Raw genomic sequence first — 24,083 nt, forward strand, 5'->3', positions numbered from 1 at the left:
CCCCATTCTTCCCATTAACACTTGCATTACCCCCAGAGGGACTACAAAGAGGATTTATTAAGGTAAACAAGTTACTTAGTACTGCTTTAAAAGCTGCAAAAACTTTGGTGAGGAAAAGGTAGACATGCAGCGCAATTGGCAGATTTTTTTTTTCATGCAACACAAATGTCTGAGAGCCACTTCTTCAAAGACACTTGTTTCACTATGCAACTTAGGAAAATGAAAATGGAGAGCTGGTAGTCACCGAGCAACTGGTTTGAGATGTCTGTTTTAGAGGAACACTTTAACCAAAGCCTTTAAAAAGTTTACTAATTATTCATTAATAATAATAATTAGAGTGAGAGAGAGAGAGCCAATAATAAGAGTAATGCTAATCAACAAAATGTAAACATTCTTGAAATTATTTGCAATTCTACGATTGCTGAGGCTCACTGTGCAATGAGTGCAACATTTGAGACACAATTTGTTTGTAATTTGTGAAAGAAAATGATCTAAAGGCAGACAGTCCGCTGAGAGATAAAATGTCTGTCTGGCTTCGCTGATTGCTGTTCTCTGCTTCCACGAATAATCAGTTTAAGGAAAGTTAAGTTAAGATGCATTGTGAGCCTTGTGTTCCTTTTCATTTGTAAAACAACTGAGAGAAAATAGACTACAGTGTATATTACAATTGCTGTGTGGTTCCATTGTGTGTGTCTGTACTTGGCAAATTAGGTCTAAAGTGGAAGCACAAAGCGATATACAGTAATTAATAAAAACGTCTTGGTATTGCACTTAGCTTGATTGACAAGCTTCTCAAAGCTCTACAGTGGAAATCCAACATGCTTTCCTTTAGCAAAATTGTCCATTTACTCTTTCTTAAAAGCCTATATTTTGAAGGGCTAGTTCGCAACACAGCGTGCTCCCACACGCATCGGCAAACACAAGCCTTTCTCAAGGAGTGATTTCTTGCTCTACAAATGTGACTCAATTGTGAAGTCACTCCCTCAGGTCACGAGATGTTCTGCATTTTCTAAAAAAAAATACCAGTTGTTCCCAGACTGGAATTGACTGCTTGCTAAAGGCTTGTGTTGTGCTGTTACGCACGTGAGAAAACAACATGCAATGTTTTATCTTTTGTAAGATTCTAAATTTACTACCCCTTAAAACAAAGGCTTTTCAGAAAATGTAAATACAGATGTTGATAGAGGAGGTGTGCCTTGAATTTCCTTTTCTTTTTTTTTCTTTTTTTTTCTGTTCTGTTGCTCGATACCAAAGAGCACCTTCCCTACTATTTCTTTGAGTTTTCGGACATCCCAGGAATGTTATACCACTCACTGCTACATCTACTGACACACACAAAGAAGATGAAGCAATCTGGTTGATGACAAAACGCTAACCTCGACAAAATGTGAGTCCAGCTGTTTTTTGTTTTGTTTTTTGATGATCAATTTAAATTTAAATAGGATTTTTGAACTTTAGTTCAAGTTTTGGGTTCACAAAATATAAATCTCTTTGAGGGCCTTGGTAAATACCTTCTTTATTCATATTGGTTGGTTTTGTTTATTTGGTCACATCGGCGCATGCTAATGAACACACAAGGGACTCATGCAAAAACGCCACGCCGGCTTGCAGCCATTGGCTAATACACCAATAATTTACATTCAGTGCTCATCTCAAAAGATGTGATCTTCAGAAATAGAAATAAATAGTCTCACATGTGCCAACAAATAGTTAAAGCCTCAGTGGAGTACAAGCAACAATTTCATTACTACCAATCGTAGATTAGCAGAGCAGACCAGCGCGGATCGGCAGGAAACAGTTAGGAGCCTGTCACTGGGGGGAACATAAACCCAAGCAGATGTTACATTTAGCCTTTTCACAAGAACGGAGGAAAGGAAAGCGCTCGGAGAGGATACATCTGCAGCAATTACACCAGAAATATGTAGAGCTGGCTGTAAAACCAACACATGGATTTCTCTTCACTGCACACTGTTAACACAATCATGACACATCCAGTAGTTTTGAAGAGCCTGTCAATGTTTAAGTTTTGAAGTCATAAAGAGTAAATTTAACTTTGACATCAATGTCAAGCATATATGTCTTATTGGCAATATGATCAAAAACGTATTTTGCAAAAAAATACAATATTGTCCCCTTGTTTCACAATGTTTTCAAAGACACCATTTTTTTTCCGTTGCTAATTTTCCATTTCAATAAATAGCTATTGCCAAGAAAGACCATAAGAATTCTCCTTGTAAGTGAAACAAATACAGCTGGCACCTGCTAGTGCTAACACGCTACAGAGTATAAATGAGTCCACAGCACATCACACCCTGATGAAATGCATTTTCAGTCACTGACAACGTGTGATGTTGATTAAGCCTTCAAAAAGGCCACAGAACCAATGAATGAGAAAAGTGACATCTATGTCATCATTAAATGCATTTTTAAATGCATGTTTATGTTAGTAGCACCTGACTTTGATATCATATTTGTGAATGACAGGAAAACCATTTGAGCTTACCTCCAGAATGATGTGGAGGGCCACACAGCAGCACCACTCCTTGGCCTTCCCGAACAGACACTGAACTTCTTCTTTGGGTCTTGAAGTGTTCCAAGTCTGAAAAGTACAAACAAACAATAAATGAGCACGGTAGAAGGCTGAGGCACTCAAGTACAAGAGCAAATGATAAGTGCTGCTCACTGTGCACTTATCACGTTTTTGTTCCAGCTACTATGTTCAAGGTCTAAGAGCCCGCAATACGGTAGGACTAAGATAACACTTGCATTTACCAGAAACTAGAATTTCCAGAAACATATGCATTTATACTGCTATATCTGAGGCATTTATTTGACAACAAATCAATAGAGTCTGGTTTTAAGGCAACTAAAGTGGCAGAGGGGAAAGAAGTTGTCATTAGCAAATGCTGCATATCTAATTTAAAATGTGGTTCAAATTATTATCAGTGAAAGCTAAAACGTGTAGTAACTGAAAGATATGGACGGAAATGGCCTTTTAATCTTTTTAATCATTATCTATCCATCTTAAACAAATCATATTCAAATTCAGCATGAGGACTTTCCTACCACGAATGATCCTTTATAAAGTACATACGTTTAAAAAATATGAAGGTGCAGTGAGTATCAAGTATTGAGTGTGTATTACAAGTTGCAACTGAACACAGTATGACCAAGGGGTAACACTTTCCCGTGTCTGCAATGCAAGTAATAAAGCAATATTCAGCTACCGCATATACATACTCTTCCTAAAAAAAAACATAGCAACAACTGTGCTGAGCTGCCATCTGAAGCAAAGCCGAACAAGAGGAGTCTGGCCGTAGTTGTTGTTAACATTTGCAAATTTCAAGCCATCAGCCAAAAACACTGACTGTAGAGGTGGTGTGTGTGTGCGCGTTAATGTCCGACCTGCCTGGAACAAACAAGCCGCGTGTGGCCAGGGACATACAGTTTTACAGAGGTATATAAAAGTATAATTGGAAAAGACACACTGGAGAGAAGAGGGAAATGAAAGGAATCAGGGCTATTACTGTAGCTGGATTTGGATCTTTGTGTGAGCAAAATACAGTACATTATGAAAAATATCTACAAATATCAAATATCTACAAAAAACATAAATTCCAACTGCAGTAACCCCTAAATGTTTTGTTAATGGATGAGTTGTAAATGTGCCTTGCTGTAGAAGACATTTCTGTTATATTTTGGAAAAATAAAATTGTATTTTATCCTAATCAATTGAATGAATTAGGATAAAGAAAATTGGTCTGGGTGTCCGGTTTGGAGTTATTGCAGCAGTTATAATGACTAAATGTGAGAGTGAAGCTGACTGTGTCCCATAATGAACACTAGTCGTGGCTGAATTGGTAATAATAATTTATAAAGAATTATGCGATGTCTATATGCTATGCAATTTTATTTATTTGCAAAGTTGCAAAGAAACCTCTGAAAAGTGCATCCCAATATTGAGACAAAACATTCATAATTGAATGAGCTGTTTAAGCAGTACTAAGTAACTTGTTAACCATAACAAATCCTTTTCATTTTCCCTCTGAGGGTAATACAAGTGCTAATGATTGAGGGGTCTTTCATCTCCTCCGGTGTCTCTGGCCAGAAAACCACAATTGCAACTTTGCTGTTTCCGGGTCGGTGGCGCAATACACACTAATGGAATCACAGAGAAGAAGCTAACAGGCTAACGGGCGAAGCTAACTACGGGCTAGTGCCACTTAAACAGTATTTCCAGCCAAGTTTGAGTGAAAAAAAAAAATCTCCATTGTGTAATTGGATGTACAATATCCCTCTCTCCCTTTGTCTTTCTGTCAGTGTAGTATTTACTCTCACAGACAATTAATGAGTAAAAAAACGCAACATGCTACGACACCTGCAGTGACGCTTATGGCCTCTAGCGGGATGAGTTACTTAGTTCTGCTTTAAAGGTAATAAGCTTAAATAGTCATTGTTATACTGGCTGCTGTAATGTTTTGATATTATTAATAACACACTGAGATGGCACCATCCTTCTGAGATGCTAAGACATGTTGTAGATGTTATATGAACGTCACATAGCGTAATAAAAGAGGAACATCTTTTCTTGCTCTTTCATTGAGATCATGCGATGTCAGGAGAACTTTTCTAAAGCAGAAATGTGTTCAGAGTACACCATGGTAATACATTCAGCTCTGCAGGTTTGATTGACATGTTTACTTGAAGAACAACACTCTCTGCCTCTCCTCCCTGTCAGAAAGCTGTCTGGACTGATACTGTGATACCTGTGCTGCCACTGACTGTGAGATTATTTTATTATTATGTTGTTTCTCCATTACCGGCTGTCATTCAAAATTGACATGGCCTATGTCCACATTTTGGTGAAAGTCCGAACTTCTGACTCCAGCTATGGATTTGTGGAGTAAAAGTGCATTATGAAATCTGCTATGTGGTATACAGTTTGGTAAAGGAAAAGTCGAGTCTTTTACAGTTAAGCAACATCCAAGAAGCAAATCAACCTTTTTAGCACTTTGTTTAGGTTTACCCCATTTTCAATGATTTGTCATCTACACAGTTTAAACAAAGATATTTTTTAATTTCTAGACAATAGAATGTTATTGAGCATTTGCTGTAGTAAGTTACAAAAAAACTTTTGACAATTGACACATTGAATGAAAATAATCCTAATCCATAATAACATTTGCATTGAGTTTTCGAAGTTATCCAGTATTTCAATCAACAAGTTTGAAGTAAAGCATCAAACGTACAAAAGGTTGTTTAATGTACTGCTAAAAAGCAGTGTGACTCCTATTGATCTTTTTTCAAAGAAAGTGCTTAAAAAAATGGAAAAAGCATATTTATCACCAAGTTCTCTGCAAGGTCTTTCACTATGCTGATGATGAGAAAGTGAGCCTTCAGAAGATCAATCACAGCCAAAGGGGAAGAAGAAGTTCAGTGTTAAACCGCTCATAACATGCAGATGTACTAGTCAGATTTATGAACTTGTTTGTCCCCTGCACCTTACTGGAAAAACAACACGCCATCTCTGCGGCAGAATAATTGAGCGTCTGCGAGAAGTCCATAGACGGATGACAAATTTGCTGTCCAGAGTCATTTTTACTCAGCGAATCACTGTCCCCCTAAATTATATTTTCTGGGGCGCCATCACCAGTGGGATGTGAGGAGGGGAGGTGCGCCGTACTGTCTGCAGATGTGGATTTAGGGTGATTTTGTGAGAGCGTTATGGTGGGTGTAGAACTCCATCTGTTTAAATTAGGCAATTTATTTTTATAGCTTGTCATATTTTACAAATTGCTACCTATCAGTGGGCTTCAAAGGAACGTCTGCCTTGTCTGGTTATCTCTAAACTGTCACTTGGAGGTGATTAATGTTGTAGCAAGCCTAATTGACTTCCCTTTTGTCAGGCGCTTTTATCTGGGGTCGCTGTAGCACATCAAAGTGCACTGATTAAAGTGCACTACACCTACCTGGCTTTGCCTTTAGCGCTAGATATTTGGCATTGTGCTTCACAAAAATAAGTTAGAAGACAATCTTTCAAGCGTGACTTTATTTGATGCACAAACTACTTTGATTTGGCTAAAACAATCTCGGCCCAACAGAATGGCCAAAAAGCTTTTGAGTATGGCCACTTACTTTCATCCACTGATAGATGGTTAGATAAAAGCACCCACGACTAACCAAAATATGGGCCTATAGAACAAAGTGGCCAGGAGACATCTGAGGCTCCGAATTTATAAAAAAACAAAAATCTTTTGGCATTTTTGGGCAGGGATCAAAGCTGGTGTGTTTTTGAAGGCCCGCTGTGTACTTCACTGGATGTTCCTGTCTATGGTGGACCACAGTGGCCCCACTCGTGCTGAAAGCATGGTGACGAATTCAACACCACAAAGCCATCCACCGGCAAAAAAGGGGCATTGTTGTAACAAAGGCTGGTGAAGCCTTATTTGGCACATAATACAGCTGTGAAAAGCAGAGGCCCATGTGTGAGTGGACAGACTGGACACTGGCTCTTCAGAACTCACACAGCTGTGGACGACCAGTTCAAAAATTGAGCCATGAGGGAAGCCATTTCTTCCAAAGAGAACTACAAAGATCTTATTCACAGCTACAAAACTCAATGAGACGTGTTGACACAGGTAACTTGTAATATAGCGTTTCATATTGTTTTTTAATGAACATGCTGGCGTGGCAAATTTAACACAGTATGTTTTTTTATCCAATCTGTAAAACTGGTTTGCGTCCTTAGGTAACAGCTTAGAATATGGTATATGGTATGGTAACTAGAAATAGCACTTATATAATGTTTTGTCCTCCAGTCTGTGCTGGTGTAATTGTCCAAATAGGAAGAGGCTAACAATGATTAATCGGTGAAGAACACGTGAATGTGATGTTCCATCTAAATCCATTAACATCAATTACAGCAAACCTGGCCTGGCATTCCAAACAATGATCCTGTTTAGGCTCATGATCACATCCCAGACATATGAGCTTTCCAAATGTCACAACAACTTATCATCCTTGAGCGGGCCTGTCCAGGCGTGACCAGGAGAGAGTTCAGTCTGAGACTGTGCAACACTTTCTACCTTCAAGTTAGGGCTGGGCAATTTTGCCAAAAAATAAAATCAGATTTTTTTTGTACTCAGTATGGACTGTTACGATTCTAACCGATTTGATTGGAAATAGACGTAAAAGGGTCTCCTGATCTTTTATATGAAGAAAACTGCTCAGAGTCCTGCCCATTTATATGATATTATATTTATTAGCTTAATCACATAATTATTTAAAATTGTTATTTCTGTTTTAAATATGCCATGTCTGCTCTTAAAAGTAAAACTTCATAATAAGCCAAGGGGTTTTCAAAAGTGTTGTACATTTCCTGTATCCTCCTCTTGCCTCGAGCTCTGCTGTGATGGACAGCCGTCTCTATGGAGACTCACAGAAAGGGGAAAGGAGAAAGGGGTGGAGTTAAGTGTGCTGTGTCTCCACTCCAGAGTGAGATCAGAACAGGAGAGACCGGGGAAAACTCTTTTAGTGGAAGAAAACTCCATCGCGCACAGTTAAAACTCTGGTGTTGTTTCCAGTCGCTACGGAGCACTCTTAAACGCTGCAAGATTGGCCGCATGTGAGGAGAACGTGGAGTGACGGACACGATTTTACGCTTTAGCCACTTACCACATCGTCTGTTTTCAAAAGCATGAATTAATCAAATGAATTAGATTTATTGCCCAGCCCTACTTCAGGATATGTTTGATTCCCTGATGCACAATAACAGTTATGATGAATATATAACATTTTACAGATGTAAATGTTGTGCTGTGCGTTGATGCTAAAGTCTTAAAACTCTGCAAAAGTTGAGAGGCTAGTGCTCTCCCTTGATAGTGGATCTCAGGTCGTACAACACACATTCTCTCTCTTACTGTTTGATCCACAATCCCTACAGTGCCGAGAAAAGTAAGTACACCGTCTGGAATTTCTCACATTTCTGCCTAAATTGGTCACTAAATGTGGTCTGATCTTCATCAAATTCACAGGAATGATTAAACAGTGTCTGCCTGAACTAATACACCCAAACATATACATTTGATCATTTTTTTTTTGGTCACAACATGTAAACATTCACAGGAGAGGGTGGAATAAGTAAGTACACCGCCTGAATCTCAATGAACTGCAGCAGTTTTGTCAGGAGGAATGGTCTAAGATAATCTGCAACTAGAGAAAAGTCGTTAGTGCTGCAAAATTACACGCTCTCCTTTGAATGTGAATGCACAAATTGAGAAAGAAGAGTTCTGTTTTCTAAATTGGTGATTTTCGCTTTTTTGCAGAATCTTTTAGTTGAGATCACGAAGAAGCCTCAACATGTTTTAGATAACAGTGTTGGTATATTTAAAAGCGTGAAAAAGACGGAGAAATAGCGCACACAGTGGGGGCGTGTCATTGTGTGTGTGGCTTCATGATTATGCAACATGTCTCACGAAAGCCTGCCCCTGTTGCTAGCGCTCTAAGTAGCCGAATGCTAACGCTGGAATACTACTACAGAAGTTTGTTTTTCTGCGTGAAACCAGTGAACTTTTCCAGGCTAACTTTTCCAGTGTGACTGATGATGCCCTGGCTGTAAGCATGCACAGCGCCCTGCTGACCATTACGTTTCCCGAGCCAGCTCCTTGCTTCAGAGCGTGTTTTAAGACAGAGGGATGTAGTGCGAATTTGCATAACTCTACACTGAAAATAACTACTGAGCGAGGAAAATGGGTTTCCTGAGCAGAAGGCAAGCAAAGGTTACTTCAGACAGATTTGTTTTTTTGGCTTGTTGCTGCTGTGCCATCACGTCTGTTTGCTTTTTGATGAGGCCATTTTGGTCGTGAGCTGTGTGTGCAGGTTATGGATAATATAACGTAGTCATTGTCCATTGCACTAATGACCGCGTGTGCGTTCTTCTTTCCCTCTGGTCAAATGTGTGTGTGTTGGGATGATGTTGCTAGTTGTCATTGTGTTGCTAGTTGCTGTAGAGGTAGGCTCTATGGGAAGTGGATTTATGCAAGAGATATTTATTTATATATATATTTTACCTGTTTTTCTTTGATGGCGCATTTTTTTGCTTTTTGCCTTTTCTCCCCCCTGTGTTTTACAGTTTTACGGGGGCAGCAGGTATGACTTATCTAAATGTAAATGAGCCCTATTGTCACTCACTGAGCACAAGAGAGAGGCGAGAACAGCGCAAAAGTTTAGAGGCCAATTGCTCTGGTTAGAAATATTCTGGGTCCTACACTTCAAATTGCTCTCACATCTCCAAATATTATCAGACCGACTTGTGTCCCTGGTTCCCGTGACTGGGCACATATGTTTGGGTGGTGTTAGTTCAGGCAGACACTGTTTAATCATTCCTGTGATTTTGAAGATCAGACCACATTAAATGACCAATTTAGGCAGAAATGTGAGAAATTCCAGATGGTGTACTTACTTTTTTTCAGTACTGTATGTGCATAAGTTTGATTTATAGATAGATATGAATGGATGTTTGTATGTTCACTGCCCAGCCTGTACCCCATGAAAGCAAACCGTGGCTTCAAATGGAAATGACTGAGACTCTATAACCCTTTTGTTGTGTTGACGTGTGGGCAAACAATAAACATATAAGAAGTGGGCGTGACGCTAAAACGTCTCTAGAATATGCTTTTTCCCTTCATCAATATGAACATATCTGGTTTACAAAGGGAAATGATGTCTATCTTTAAAGGAGCTCAAACGCTTTGCTTGGGAGTATCTTGATAATGCAGAGCAGATAAAAACGAAAAGAATGAGTCCGCCCATTAGCTATTTACACCTCATTACCTAAGTCAATATACTCTGTCCACATTATCAACAGCTGAGAGCAGTCTACAAGATTTATTAGCATTTTAATAAGCCATTCATGTTTCCCCTCAGGGCTTTGGGCCCACTCCGGAGGGACTGAGGATATTCAGCCATTCATGCTCTGCCAAATATGTGCTTATCTGACACACAAGATGCTGTGTACAAGTAACTCCATAAAACCTCCCACTCACTGCAAGATGTGTTTCAACAACTGCTCTGCCTCAAGTGGACCTACTTGACATCTTCAAGCCTATAGAATCGCACAGGAGAGTCCCAATGAAAAAAAAAAATATCGATGTATTGAATGCCCCCACACTATCACCCATAGCAGACAGAAATGATTCAGAGCCAATATGAATTATGACTGCACATCTTTTACAGAATATAGACACTGCCAATAGACTTACTAATGAGGGCCAGTATTGAGTGCAATAGCATACTGCCCATTCATTATTATTTCATCAGGCGTTCGACATCTACAGCCCAAAGAGGCACCATCTATCAAAAGTTTTAGACTCTAAGAAGGATGCAGATATATACGGAAGTGGCCACTACACAGAATAACCTCCAACTATTTAGAAGCATGAAGACACTGCCTCGATGCTGGCTGTTCTATGCCCCCGTGATGAGTGACCTTAGCTGAACTCATCCGTGGCCCTAGGCTGTGACCTGTGGACCCCTGGATCCTCCCACCTGGGTGAGTCTGTCACCCTTCCTCCCACTGTCCAGAAGCCTCAACAAGGATTTGACTTGGACATTCAACACTATCTGCAATTCTGAAAAAAGGATTCTTGAACTGGGCCAATGTCTGATGTCCATGGGGGTCCGATGTCCATGGGGGTCCGCTGTGCATGGGGGCCCGATGTCCAAGGGGGTCCGATGTCCAAGGGGGTCCAATGTTCATGGGGGTCCTCCCTCGGGCTTCTCTTCCTTACCAAGAGGGAGGGTCTCAAGACTTCTGTCAGATTCTGATTGAATCTGCATTTTTTTGTGAGGCCTCTTTGATGGGCCTCCTGTGGTGATGATGGGCTATTCTGAGAAAAATCGATTTGAAAATGAACTGGTACTGATATGCCGTGTGCCTTACACAGTTGGACAGGAGGGTCAAATGCCTTCAGTCTTTGCACATAGACTGGCTCTAGTTGGTTAAATCTCTCTCAGGTAATAAGAGAGCTATGAACATGATGGGCTTAAAGTCAGATTAATATGATAATGTGATAATGACGACCTTTTGTCCAATATTATCAGTCCATTTACCCTGCTCTCTCCTTGTTAATATCACACGTACATTTACAAGCTTAACTCAGTATCGCAAACAGTACCACATTATGGGGGCGATATTATGAGCCTTTCTATCTTCTTCCAATATATATATCCGGTCATCATGTTCCCACTGTCCCATGTGACCATATAGAACCTCTCAGTGCTGAGGGTTTTGGGGGGTTTCAGCTGCCAGCTATGAAGTTAAACACACCAGGTTCACAGTGCGTGACAAAGATAGCCACCAGTGACTCAGAGCAGGCTGTGCTGGAGACAGACTTAGCCTCGATAACAACCACCCCTCCTCTTTTTCACTGCCGGCTGACACTAAGAGCCTTTGGGAAAAAAAGTTTTGGGGGTTTGAAGTGTGCACGTCAAGGTTCTCACAGAAACTATTTAAATAAACTTTTAAAATAAATTCAGTTTTCAGATATTTGACACTATTTCAGATAACAGCGAGTGTGCAAGTCTGTCTCAGTTGGAGCAAAAGCCAAAGTGAATAGTGTTTTTTTTTTTGCAGTAAGGACACATTAGGCAGATTGTGACTCATCCGGCATAGGTTGGATAGCTTAAAAACAAAAGTGGATAAAGTTGAATAAGTTTAGTAAAATACCAGTATAATCTTTCTAGAAGTAAATTAGACGATTTATGAATGGAGCTAAATCAGCGGTTCTCAAAATACTTAAGCAACCAAACCACCCTTTCCCAAACATGACAAATGTTTCTATTATGAGGAAAATTAAAGTCATTTACATTAATTTTGAAGGAAATTAAAGACTTTTCACACCAGTAAGAAATATAAAACACATTAAAATGCCATTACTTCATTATGATTTTATCAACTTAGATTCTCTCCAAAGCTCTTAAGACCCTTTGTGAAGGTTCTAAAGCCCACTTTAGAGAATCATTGGACTAGATAAGATCAATGCCGCACATGCCCTAAAATAGTAATGTCGCCTGTATTGTAAAAACATATTGTTTTGGAAGTAAATAGAAGTACCAAGCCCTAACATCGATTGATCTATGCCTTGGCCCGTGCTAAAACCCTGTGTGTTGCATCACTGGCCAACTCCCTAATTATTTCCCTAAAATTCCTATTGAGAATGACATGACACTCTCTACTACGGGTTTCCCATTAAATGATTCACTTGAACTCTCACCCTTTTGAGATCCAGGGAGTTAATTAAGCTGCAGCCTGGGTAATAAAAGAGATGGATGAATCTGGGTTGTACATACATGGCCTGATTCAGTGACAACATGTGAATCCTGTTAAGGGCAGACCTCTAAAATTGATGAAAGTGTCATGCCACTAGAGTGAAAAATCCACTTCAGAGGATTGAATCTCCACTGGTCAAGGAATGGCAAACGCGGGCCTCATAGGACTGTGCAGAGCTGAAGCCATCACTCACAGGCCGTTAATGCCAGCTGTAATACTAAGAACATATCTGGCAAAGAAAAGGCAAGGCAAGTTTATTTATACCGTGCATTTTGTACACAAGGCAACTAGGCAAAGCACATATACAGAAACATCAAGACATGCGAAATACTCGATGACTGGCCATTGACCGGGGGTGGGGCTAAAGAAACGTGTTGAGGCAGACGCAAAACGACGGGGGGGCGTGGTTAGGGAGGGAGTATGTGTGTGCAGTAATTTGCAGTCTGAAAGTCAGTGTTATGGAAAATATGACCCAGAGAGCTCAGTCCTCATCTGGTTTAGCTCCATGGCATGGCCTTGAAGGGAAGTGTACCCTATATAGGCAATATTGACTTCTAGTAAAACCTGGTTTGAAGTCAATGATATTAATCAATGACTTCAGTTTGGTCAGAGCCCAGAATCTGGAGCGAAGTGAAGTGACGCAAGGTGACGCAATATCCATAGCGTAAGAAGCAAAGGGTATATTGTATTATCACTAAGGTCTTTCATCTGACTGAGATCACACATTAAAAGAAAAACACATTGTAACTGAAAAATGTGAAAAGGTTTGTACAAATCTTGTTTCCCCAAATTGTGCAACCCTTTATGTGTCTGATGAGGCAGGACTGAACGGTGAATTGCAAAGAAACTCACAGGCAAACGTCAGGCTGGCCTCGCGGCTCACGATGGTGCCAAAAGAGTTGGTGGCCAGGCACTGGTAAGTCCCCGCATCCTGGTCCCGGTTCAGATGGCTGAGTCTCAAATTACCTCCAGAAAGACTATAGTGAGACCCAGGTTTGATTTCTGTGCCGTTCAGTTTCCACCTGTACAAAACAAATGAGGAGGAAATATTCAGTAAAAGTACAAACATAGAGTTAGTATGTCTTATGTTTTTGGAGATTTGGAGCTGTGCATTTTGTAGAGGTTTGCCAACTCAAGAGAAGGAACTGGCGATGGAGTCCAAGCAAGAAACCTCACAGACCTGTTATAATAAATGTGTTTATGTAAATTTGGGGGAAATCACAGGAACAGAGGGACACCTTTATCAGCAGCATCCCCCCAAGGCAGTGATGGCAACAAAACATGATCAAAATGTAAAGCGACTATGCTCTTAGGAAATATAAGAAAAATACATGAGAATCTTTATTATTTGTAATTATGCCCTGCAGCTTTGTGCTAATCTAAGCAGGTGCGAGCCACTTTGGTGCCATGGGCTCGACTCTCTCTCAGAATAGATAGCATTGTAGACCATCCATCTTTGCTGGCCCCAGTCAAACCACATAAAAATGCTGCTTAATCAAGTTGGTGCCACAATTAAAACAAGTGCAGGCAACCTCACCGCTATCCTTGTTCTCATTCTACTCTTGTTCGCACCATTTTCTCGCATCGTCAAAGGAACTAGTTTTCTAAAATTGTGCACCTTTCAGACCAAAAATAAGATAGTAAAGGCTAGTCCAGGCAGCAGTATGCAGATTTGATCGCAGCTTTGAAGGAATAAACTCCAATGTGCATTTCATTTTTCTTATTATTTTGTTCAGAAAACAGGTACTTAACTAATACAATACAATAAACATAAAAAATAATGAAAGACAGTGGGGACCACAGAATCCCTACGCCACTGAATATAGTGTGTTTTTAAAGCAGACTTAAAAGCATCAAAAGAGGACGGCTTTCTAATGTGAGGAGGAAGAGCGTTCTAAAGTTTGGGGCCAACAACTGAAAATGCCCGGTCACCTCGACTTTTAAGCCTGGTTTTGGGGACAATGAGCTGGAGCTGGCTCTCAGACCTAAGCAAGCGTGTGGGAGCGTAGGGAACAATGAGGTCCGTGACTATGCAATTCTCCAATTGGTCATTCGCCCGTCACCAACCCCTTTTGGAACTTGAATTGAAACACAAAAGAATCAATAAATTGCTCGTACTGGAAATGCAGGCAGAATGTGAGTGAGCATCGATTTCTTTAAAGTTCCATAAAAGTAGCATTTGTCGAAGCTTCAATTACAACAGGCAGGAGTTCCACACACAAATCCACAAATCCCTTCAGTTATAAATGACCAAGCCGATGATTTCTTACATATTATAGAAGCCACACAAATTAGCAGGTTGTCTACTTTAATACAGATAAAAGCTGTTTTCAATTGAATGAGGAGCAACCCATACTCACCCTTATGGTACAGTGGGGTCTCCAGATAAAATTGCTCAAAATCTAAATGAGATAAGGCTGCCAGTCAGACTACACAATTTTCCAATTCTGTGTGAGGGCAAATGGCTGGAACATAATATGAACACATACAGTATAACCTGTTCCAGCATTTGCACTGCTCTATTGCACTATGTGGTATGTCCACACTCAAATCTGCTGCTAACACTTAATACATCTGTTCATCTGTAAATCCTTTCACACCGTTGTTCTGTGTTAAATTGTCATTTCATCACATTTTATCTAAATCTATTTTCATGCATGCCCTTACAGTTTTAATCTCAATCGCAAGTTTTATGTTTCATGTTGGACCGAGGATAATTCCAAGTCTGTGAACCAATAGAATCTATTCTGATTCTGAGCACAGGTGTCGTCGCCTGCACAGCATTTATGTTTCCACCAATTCAAGTTCCAAAAGGGGTTGATTGGTCAGGCGAATTAACCAATCAGAGATGGCATTGTTTGTCCGTATAAAAACAAACATGACGGCTATTTTATATTTTAACTGAAAGTGTTTTGTGCATTTGAGTGAGGCGTTACAAATAAGCATCTGTGATTGGATTATAGTTGTGGGCTGTGAGCAGATTCCCAGACACATCTGCTTTTGTACAGAAAACTGGCTGACTGGCTGCACAGATAGCACTTCTGGTTAGACAAACATCAAGGCAGTGATGGCTTTGAGGGACGAAAAATAACAACAACAGAAACAAATAAATAATAAGTTAAGCCGATTATACATGAAGTGAGTCAAATGCAAGCATAAGGATTCCTCATTAAAGTTTCACTCTGAAATGTATCAAGTCCTTCACAGCGAAAAATGAAACTCAACATAACATCGCCAATATGCATCCAGGTGTTCTTTTTTGTTTCCATCACAGTCAAGTGGCATATTTAGCTCCAAGTCTAATTCAGACAGAAAGGGATGTTTTACTGCATTTAGAGACTATATGCTGGAGCAAATTGGATTACGGCCTAGTGAATGGAATTCATTGCTGTAGATAATTTTCTTATTTTGTTGGCAAGTGCTGCTGTGTTAGCCGCTGTGTCCACAGCAGGAGCCTCACTTCAAACCAAAGAAGAAGAAGTTGGGGGTGATGACATTCAAACAAATGTCAGAGTGTTTCTGGAGTCGCCCACCAAGTATTTCTGAAGAGATGTAGTGGGTCAGGCACTGCAGCACTCACAAAGTGCCTCTGTAGACTTGTGCTTCTAATAAGACCCACTATGGCATTACATGGCCATTCTTGAGTTCAGTCATAAGTAAGTGCACCCTCTCCAGAGCCTTATTACTGCACACAATAGACAATGGCTTGAGAGGATCAGGCTACATTTTCCAATGTACAACATGCCGTGGATTTATTATAAACACTGAACAAGCAAAACATCTTATGTTCAAACAGTCATTCTTACATGTTTGTGTTGTAAATTAAACTTACAATTCTTAATTTAGTGACGTCAAGAACATGCTCTATCTGGGGTTGACATTATTATCAAACAAATCAGTTTAAACTGGGACTAAATGGAGTTGAAGTCAGGGCTGAACGGAGTCTAAAGTAGTTGTAAATCAAAGGACTACATAAAGATTTAACCAGGTCTAAATATAGACGAAAAAGTCTAAACTGAATCTAAACCAGGGCTTCTTCAGGAAAGAAGGGTCTAACTAACTGACACAAACTAAAACAAGACTTGACAGACTCCTGAAATACAGCAACGATACATAGACCTCAGTTTGAGAGACAATATAGAGACAATGGTGCAGGGCTGTCAGGTGTCAGTGCTCAAACACACCTAAAGCTTCTAAAAAGGAAACACACCCAAAACTTGCACCTCAGTCTCATTAGCATGATAGAGCCTTTGAAGTCATCTTTATACAGACAATTCAGTGAAGGGCTTTCTTTCTTCACAAAAATGGCCTCATTCAGATTCTCTCAAACCATCTCTTCTCCTTGGCTGAAATTCTGACCCCACTGTCTTCAAAGGTGTAGTTAGAGGCTTTAAATGGAGATGTACTGCTGACTGTCGTCCGTAGAGTAGAGCTGAGCGATATGGCAAAAAATATTGATCTATCTTCAAAACAAATACAGTGGGGAAAAAAAGTATTTGGTCAGTTTCACATAGACATTCTATTGGATTTTGGCCAAATACTTTTTTTCCCCACTGTAGATATAGTTTTTCCTACTTTGATTAATGACCATAGACAAGATAGACCTTTATATAAACAACAGCAAACACACACAAAAAAATTAACACATACATAAATCTTCCGTTGTCTCCTTTACACTCCAAAACGCTCGGGTTACGTTGTAACCCTGGTTCTCTGAGTGGAGACCTGACGTATTGCATTGGATCGATTTCCCTGCACGTATGCTAGATCCTTCCCTGCTGTGTTAGTAAACCTTGTTGTGCAGTGGCTGTTTAGATTCTCCAATATTATGCTCTCTGCATATGGCAACCTTGCAAGAGTCAACAAGAGTGGAAAGCACTGAGAGGGGCTGCATGCTCAGACAGTTTGAAGGGTAAGTGGTGTGCTTTTGTCTCCTAAAATGGAAACTATTGAAATATGAACGCTGCCCTTTTCACCACTTGCAATTGCTTAAATAGTTGCTAAAGTGTGTCCTCCAAGAAGATGGCTTAATCACCTGACAGCTTGAAAACCAGACGTTGCAAAACACTTTCTCTGTCTCTCATTTAAGGATTTATCCATTAGAGCTTGAAAATGCTTACTTGGTGTGGGAAATGTATGCTATATTGAGCTGGTGCGTGATAGTTAAAAATGTTGGCCAAAGCAGATGTGCAATCGCTCTTGAGTAGCAAATTGAATGCAGTGACAACTTCTGCCACTCTCCGCCATTAGATATCAATATTTAGACTGCTGAGTGACATTTATCCACAAATTGGTGCAACGTGAGTGCTCACTAAATACAGGGGAATTGGAAGCAGCGTGGGTTAAGTGGATTTTTAGTCCGATAAACGTGTCACTCCGCAGTCTTGTCAAAATTTCGACAGCAGAGAAACTGATTAGAGTGAACACATGTACACACATGATTATTTAATAATTGTATCTACGGTGATTTATGCAGGCGGGCGTAGAACAGCAGTCCCATTTGTTAGGCACAAGCTTTATGTAATCATGTAACAGGCTGTGCACACAAATACTTAATACGACACCATCTGGCTTCTGATGTAACAACTGATACAAGCAACATATATTCCAAATCTTCAGTACGACAATCAATGAGAAAGGCTTCACTTTTGGTTTGTGTGCATGAGATTAGTTTTTGTTTTGAAGCACTACTAAGTAACGTGTTTACCTTAATAAATCCTTTTCGTTGTCCCTGTGGGGGTAATACAAGTGTTTATGGGATGATTGGACCGTCTTTCATCTCCCCCTGTTGTCTCTGGCCAGAAAACCATGTTTGCAACTTGACTGCCACCCGTCAAGCAATACACACTAATGGAATCACGAAGAAGAAGCTAACATGCTAACGGGCAAAGCTACCTGCGGGCTAACGTAACTTTAAACAGTATTTACAGCCAAGTTTGAGTGAAAAAAAATATTTCCATTGTATAATTGGATGCACAATATCCCTCTCTCCCTTCGCCTTTCCTGTCAGCGTAGTATATACTCTCCAAGACAATTAATATGTTAAAAAATCGTTACATGCTACTACACCTGCAGTTGCGCTTATGGCCTCTACAGGGAAGAGTTACTTCGTACTGCTTTAAGTTCAAGTATTTAAAAAGTATTTTAAATATAAAAAAGTAAAACTCTTCCTTCCATTAGGCCGTGAATCTATCAAATTGTGAATAATCAAAATCGCAACATTTCCTGAATTATTTCCCCCAACAATAGTGACTAAAGAATTCGTGGTGCTCTGCTCAGATTGCTAGGTTAGGCAGGGCTAAGTATTTTAACTTTAGAATCACATTTCTTTTGAAACTATGGCACAGTGGTATTCTTTGAGCCTTTTGGCAGATTTCCAGAAACATCACGGACAAGATGGATTTGTTATGTCAAAATGACTTATGTTGTTTTTGTAAATGGCTGAGAAGTGGTGCACAGTGGGGGCTCTCACCTGTAGAGCGGTGGGGGGGTGGCCTGGGCCTCACAGCTGAACACCACCTCCCTGTTTTTCTCCACGTTTTCCACAGGATACACGATGCTGCCGGGCTGCTTAGTGAAGACAGGACTCTGCAGGACCCCAACCTCTGTTAAGAGACACAAGGACAAAGGAACAGCAGTTAGTGCCTTCATGTAGTGATCAAACTAATATGTATGTTATGTAATAGTGTGGCTGGGTACGACAAATGTTTTCCAATACCAATACTTTAGCATACTTATAATACTTTTACTTGTACTAAAATATTTATCATTTAGAAACACAATTTCTTTTAAATGTATATCATTTATTTCAGGAGAAACAGCTCTAGTACCTAAACTTTTTTTCCGATACCCCATACTGGCATTGTGTAACAGCACCCATTGAATATTCAATTCAATTTAACTTTATTCTGGACTCGAAGTCCATTAAAAATAAAATGACAAGACAAACAATTAAGATGGAATTTTCAAAAGACAATCATGCCAAAGTCTCCACAAGTCAGACAGATAACACGTCGCACTCCATGTTATATTTTTTGAGGGTCACTATTATTTCATTTTCAGACATGTTCAGTCTACACATAAAACTGTACATCAAAGTTCATAGCACGGCCTGTAAAGTGTTCACTCTGGCATTGACAAATATTTCTGTGGCACTTGACCATCTCGGCATCATCAAAAGAACATGCAAAGCATCATTATAGGTCACCTGCAGCCTGAGCATGCTGGCTTTCTTATGACCGAGCAAAGATCCTGTGGTCCTTCAGACACAGACAGAATGGAAATGGTGAACCAACCGGACATTGTGGTGGTGAACAAGGAGCAGAGGAAAGCCGTTGTGGTTGACATAGCAATACCAAATGATTGCAACATCAGGAAAAAGGAACACCAGAAACCAGAGAAATACTAGGGGCTCAGAGAAGAGCTGGCGAAGGCCTGGAGGGTGAAGGCATCAGTGATGCCCGTTGTTGTTGGGGCACTCAGGGCAGTGACCCCTAAACTGGAGGAGCGGCTACAGCAGATCCCAGGAAATACATCAGACATCTCGGTCCAGAAAAGTGCAGTGCTAGGAAAGATACCGCACAGAACTCTCAAGCTCCCAGGGGACCCGAGCTTGGAGGAAAAAGAGAGACCTCACGCGGTGATATATAATTTTTACACAACAGGTAAATCAAAGTGCTTTTCCGAACTGAAATTTATTAAAAGTAGGCTAGATCACATTACACCTAGAAGCCAAGGTTATATTGCATTTTATTATGTGGTATTCAAGAAAGATCAAACAAACTGAAATCAACAAAAGAAACAGTTCAGCGTAGTCCATGTACCAGCGGGTTCCCTGTATCATCCAACAAGAAGCCACTAGTAGATTAAACGGTTTTCAGCACACACAATTGCAAGTAAAATTGTATTCCATTTCCAAAAAATAAAATTGCATATGAGCACATAAACTAGAAATGTAAGTTTTAGAACCAGTGCAAAAAGAAAAAGACAGGCAGCTAGCATACATTTGAGCCTGCCTGTCACCATGCCAACACAATCAACAAGACAGATTCCTCGCCTGCCACGTCTCTTACAGCTATTTAGGAGCTGGTAATCGTACCTAGAGCCCAACGTATGTCCGACAAGAGCCTGCTAAATTGCCCTCATTTGTTTTTGTCACCCGACTTTTCCCGCGGTATTTATTTATTGGCCTGTCAGGATCGGGTGTCTGACACAGAGGAAATGAGCTGGTTTTGTGTGATTACAGCTCTTTGTTAGAACTGCCATAACGCCCGTCTCAGTTTCCCCATCAAGGGGGCCACTAATGGCAAACCTCCACTGTGCGATCATTTATTGAATCGGAGATATACTGTTGTGTACTATTACTGCATCTCAGCTTTGATTTTGAAACTGCAGCTGTGTAGGTTGACATCGAGCTTGACAAAGAGCTGTACAGTCCATAGAGCCAGAGTAGCGGACCGCTTTTCTGTGATTCGCCTTTGAGTGAGGCTTTAGCAGAAGCCTTTAGAGAGAAAGGTGCTGATCTCTACTATATATATCTTCATTAGATGTCCGATGGCTTCAGCTCAACACAATGCAACATTTTTAAAAGCAGTGTGATGCAATATTGATCACCTTAATCATCAAGCTTTTGATTTGTTGTATTTTATTAGTATTTGCACTGCCTGGCCCATGCTTAGACCGACTGCTTTATTGTGCAGTTGTGAATTCACCAAATCACATAATTTTGTTTTGTCAGAACATTGAGCTCATTTTTATCTTACAATATTAATCCATAAATCCATGTAATTTAATTTTGTACTTACTGAAAGTATCGTAGAAAAAGGTTAAATCATCGACTGGACTGGGTTTGGTAAAATTGAGGACGTTTCACTTCTAGTCACAGAAACTTCTTCATAACTCTTCAGGTCATGAAAAACACTATTACCCAATCTGGAAAGGACTAAAAAGGCCTCGGCACATAGGGCCCACATGGGGCCAGGCCCTATGTGCAGGCCCTAGTGTGGCGGAGCTATGTGTTTTGTGCCTTCGCCAGTTGTGAGAGGGTGTCACGAGAGGAGGTGACTGCTCTGATAGAGCACCACTGACATTCACTTTCTCGTTTACATCGCGCTGCCTTGTGTTCTTCCTTAAGCCTTAGGCTCTCACAGGTCAAACTAAAAACTTCATCATCGTGAGCTAAACAATGTTCATGGCTTGAGAGAGAGAGAGTTGGCGTGAACGCGAAAACAAAACAAATGCACGTCTTCACCGCCCACTCCCCCACAACCCCTCTCCCAACCGCGGAGTCGATCTGGTTTGAGGAAAAAGTGTGTCTCTCTCCACCCACTTAAATGCGCTAAGTCTGAAGAGGAAAGATCACAAAGTGCGCTCCTACTAAGCACAACTACTACTAGTTACGCTATCGTCTGCGTTTTGAGACACAAGATCGGGCTCCCAGGCTCCTACCAGGAGGAGGAGGGAACCATACTGCCAAAAAATCCTATTCAAGTTGTTTACAGTATCACTCAACTAGAAAGTCTTTGTTCTGCTCCACTGCTGAGTCAATTGGCGCCCCTTCCAGTTTGAGTAATAGTGTCTTTCATGACCTGAAGAGCTATGAAGAAGCTTCAGTGACAAGAAGCGAAACGTTCTCAACTTAACTAAACCCAGTCCAGTTAATAATTAAACCTTTATCTGTGATGGATACTCCATGGATGAATGAGAGCCTTCACAAACATTTTACTGAAAACATGATTTGAGTGTTTTAAGATGCATTCCATTATTTGGATTACAAACAACCAAAAGCAAAACAGCATGAGTTTAAGAACATATCTGGAGTCAAAACAGTACCGGTCTATGAGATTTCTGCATTATTTAGTTCTGAGTTTATTTCTGGCAATAAACAGGCAACCAAAATAAGAATATACTGTATGCATTCAGAGCAAAAGTCAACAATAACATGCTTTTTACTTTTTACTGATACCCGGACAGTGCTTCTGCAGTACTTTTCAAAAGCTGCCACTTATTTTGGCTTCACCCTACACAAAGTCTGAAGAAGCATCCGCACAGTGTTGTGAAAGAGCGAAGCCAGCGCTGATGTGGTGACATGCACAGGTTAATGCATTATTCAGTGAGCTGCAATGAGCCATCTATTCACAATTCACATACCTCAGGTGGTCTGGAGGAGAAACGTTCATGCTATGTCTATTCAACTCTGTTTGTTAAAGTTGAGTAGAGGTGTGGAAATAAAACTTCATAGAAGTTGATTAATCCCCCCCCTTCGCCCTCCTTCTGCATCGTCAATCTTTCAAGGACACTGATCCCTGAGTTAAAAAAAAAAGTCTAAAGATATGCTATCTTTAGGTCATGCTTTGTATTTGAGTCAATTAAAGCACTGAAATTAGCGGGTGACATTTAAACTATGGAGACACTTTCAGCAGAAGGAGGCCACCAGCTTTCCAGTATTTTTTCAGATGTTCACTTTGATGTGAATGTATTAAAAACACTTCTCTCTAAGCACGACACACTGCAGTTACTAAGAACAAGCTTAGCATTAATATGGTCCTCAACAGCACTTGTTGTAACCCTGCTATTTCAACAGTCTACTTTCCATAACCTCTGTCAGACATAACCGTGGTGAAGAGAAAAAGGAGGCATAACAAAAGCAATGGAGCAGATGTGAATAATGTGGCTCTAATAGGCTCTATTATACTGTATATTGAATTAGGTTCTGTCTGTCACTAACAGAGAGCGCACTTTTCAAGAAGATGCAACCAACATCAGTTGTATGTTATTTCAGACAAGAAGAACAACTCCAAACTTGTATATCAGCACTAACGTACAAGAGTAATGCAGTGGCAACATAGAACACCAGCTTTGATGCAAATGGTTTCATTATTTTACTATTTAAACCACTTGAACACAAAAGTTGTAAGCAAGTGTCAGTGACTTTGCACACATTTTTAATTCATTTGATATAGATAATTTGACTAAAAACATGATAGGTTTGTATAGATAATCCAAACTAGATAAATAAATAACTATGTGTCAATTGGGGATGGGACGATAAACAACAATATCGTTAATTGCGATAAAAAAAATGCAGCAATTAATCGATCGCCACATTTTGTGATTATCGTGATTATCGTGCTAGAAGATAATCGCTAAATCCATCAGACAATCAGTGCCGGAAATTTTACTGGGAGTGGGTACGTCTCCATGGAGATGTGACTAAAGTCAGCAGTATTTACGATTTCAGTAGGCCTCATCCAAATGCAGAAATAGCATTTTCTGTGTCGAGCTGCTCATTAGCTGCATGTTTTGTATTGATAACAGTATAGTCCAAAATGTTACACAGTGTGCCTTTAAATACTTGCTTTATGTCTCACTCAACATGACATTTTTTATATTTAATAATTGCAACATCCCCATCGTTTCTGCAGTTTCAGCTATTTTTTAAACCATAGGCAAATATCCTAATAATATTGTTAATTGCAATTATTTTGGTCAAGATAATCGTGACCCCAAATTTCATCATCGTCCCATCTCTACTGTCAATCAGGGAAAGTAGGAAGGAATTACTGTATATTCTGCTTTTAGGCTAGTCGCTGCAGCGCTTATTCCTCATGAATCAGTGTTGTCAACAGAGAATTAATATGGCCAAAGCCAGTGCTGCGGAGAGAAATGGGTCAGTGTATGATTTCCGTGATATTCTCCCCAACGCTTGGGCAAAGCTCGGATGGTACTCCCAGTAGACCACACACCTGCAAATGGC

General features: G+C 40.2%; 1 protein-coding gene across 1 annotated transcript in view; it reads right to left on the minus strand.

The window, feature by feature from the left end:
- cntn4 (contactin 4) overlaps positions 1 to 24,083 on the minus strand; it is a 149,090-nt gene that overhangs the window by 85,005 nt on the left and 40,002 nt on the right. Inside the window, exons 3-5 of the mRNA XM_079578548.1 lie at positions 18,801 to 18,933; positions 13,181 to 13,350; positions 2,504 to 2,599 (exon numbers count right to left, since the gene is read on the minus strand). Coding sequence (XP_079434674.1) covers positions 2,504 to 2,599; positions 13,181 to 13,350; positions 18,801 to 18,933 — 399 coding nt within the window. The remainder of the gene's footprint in view (positions 1 to 2,503; positions 2,600 to 13,180; positions 13,351 to 18,800; positions 18,934 to 24,083) is intronic.

The sequence above is a fragment of the Gobius niger genome (genome assembly GCF_951799975.1).
Source record: "Gobius niger genome assembly, chromosome: 20".
Classification (NCBI taxonomy): Eukaryota; Metazoa; Chordata; class Actinopteri; order Gobiiformes; family Gobiidae; genus Gobius; species Gobius niger.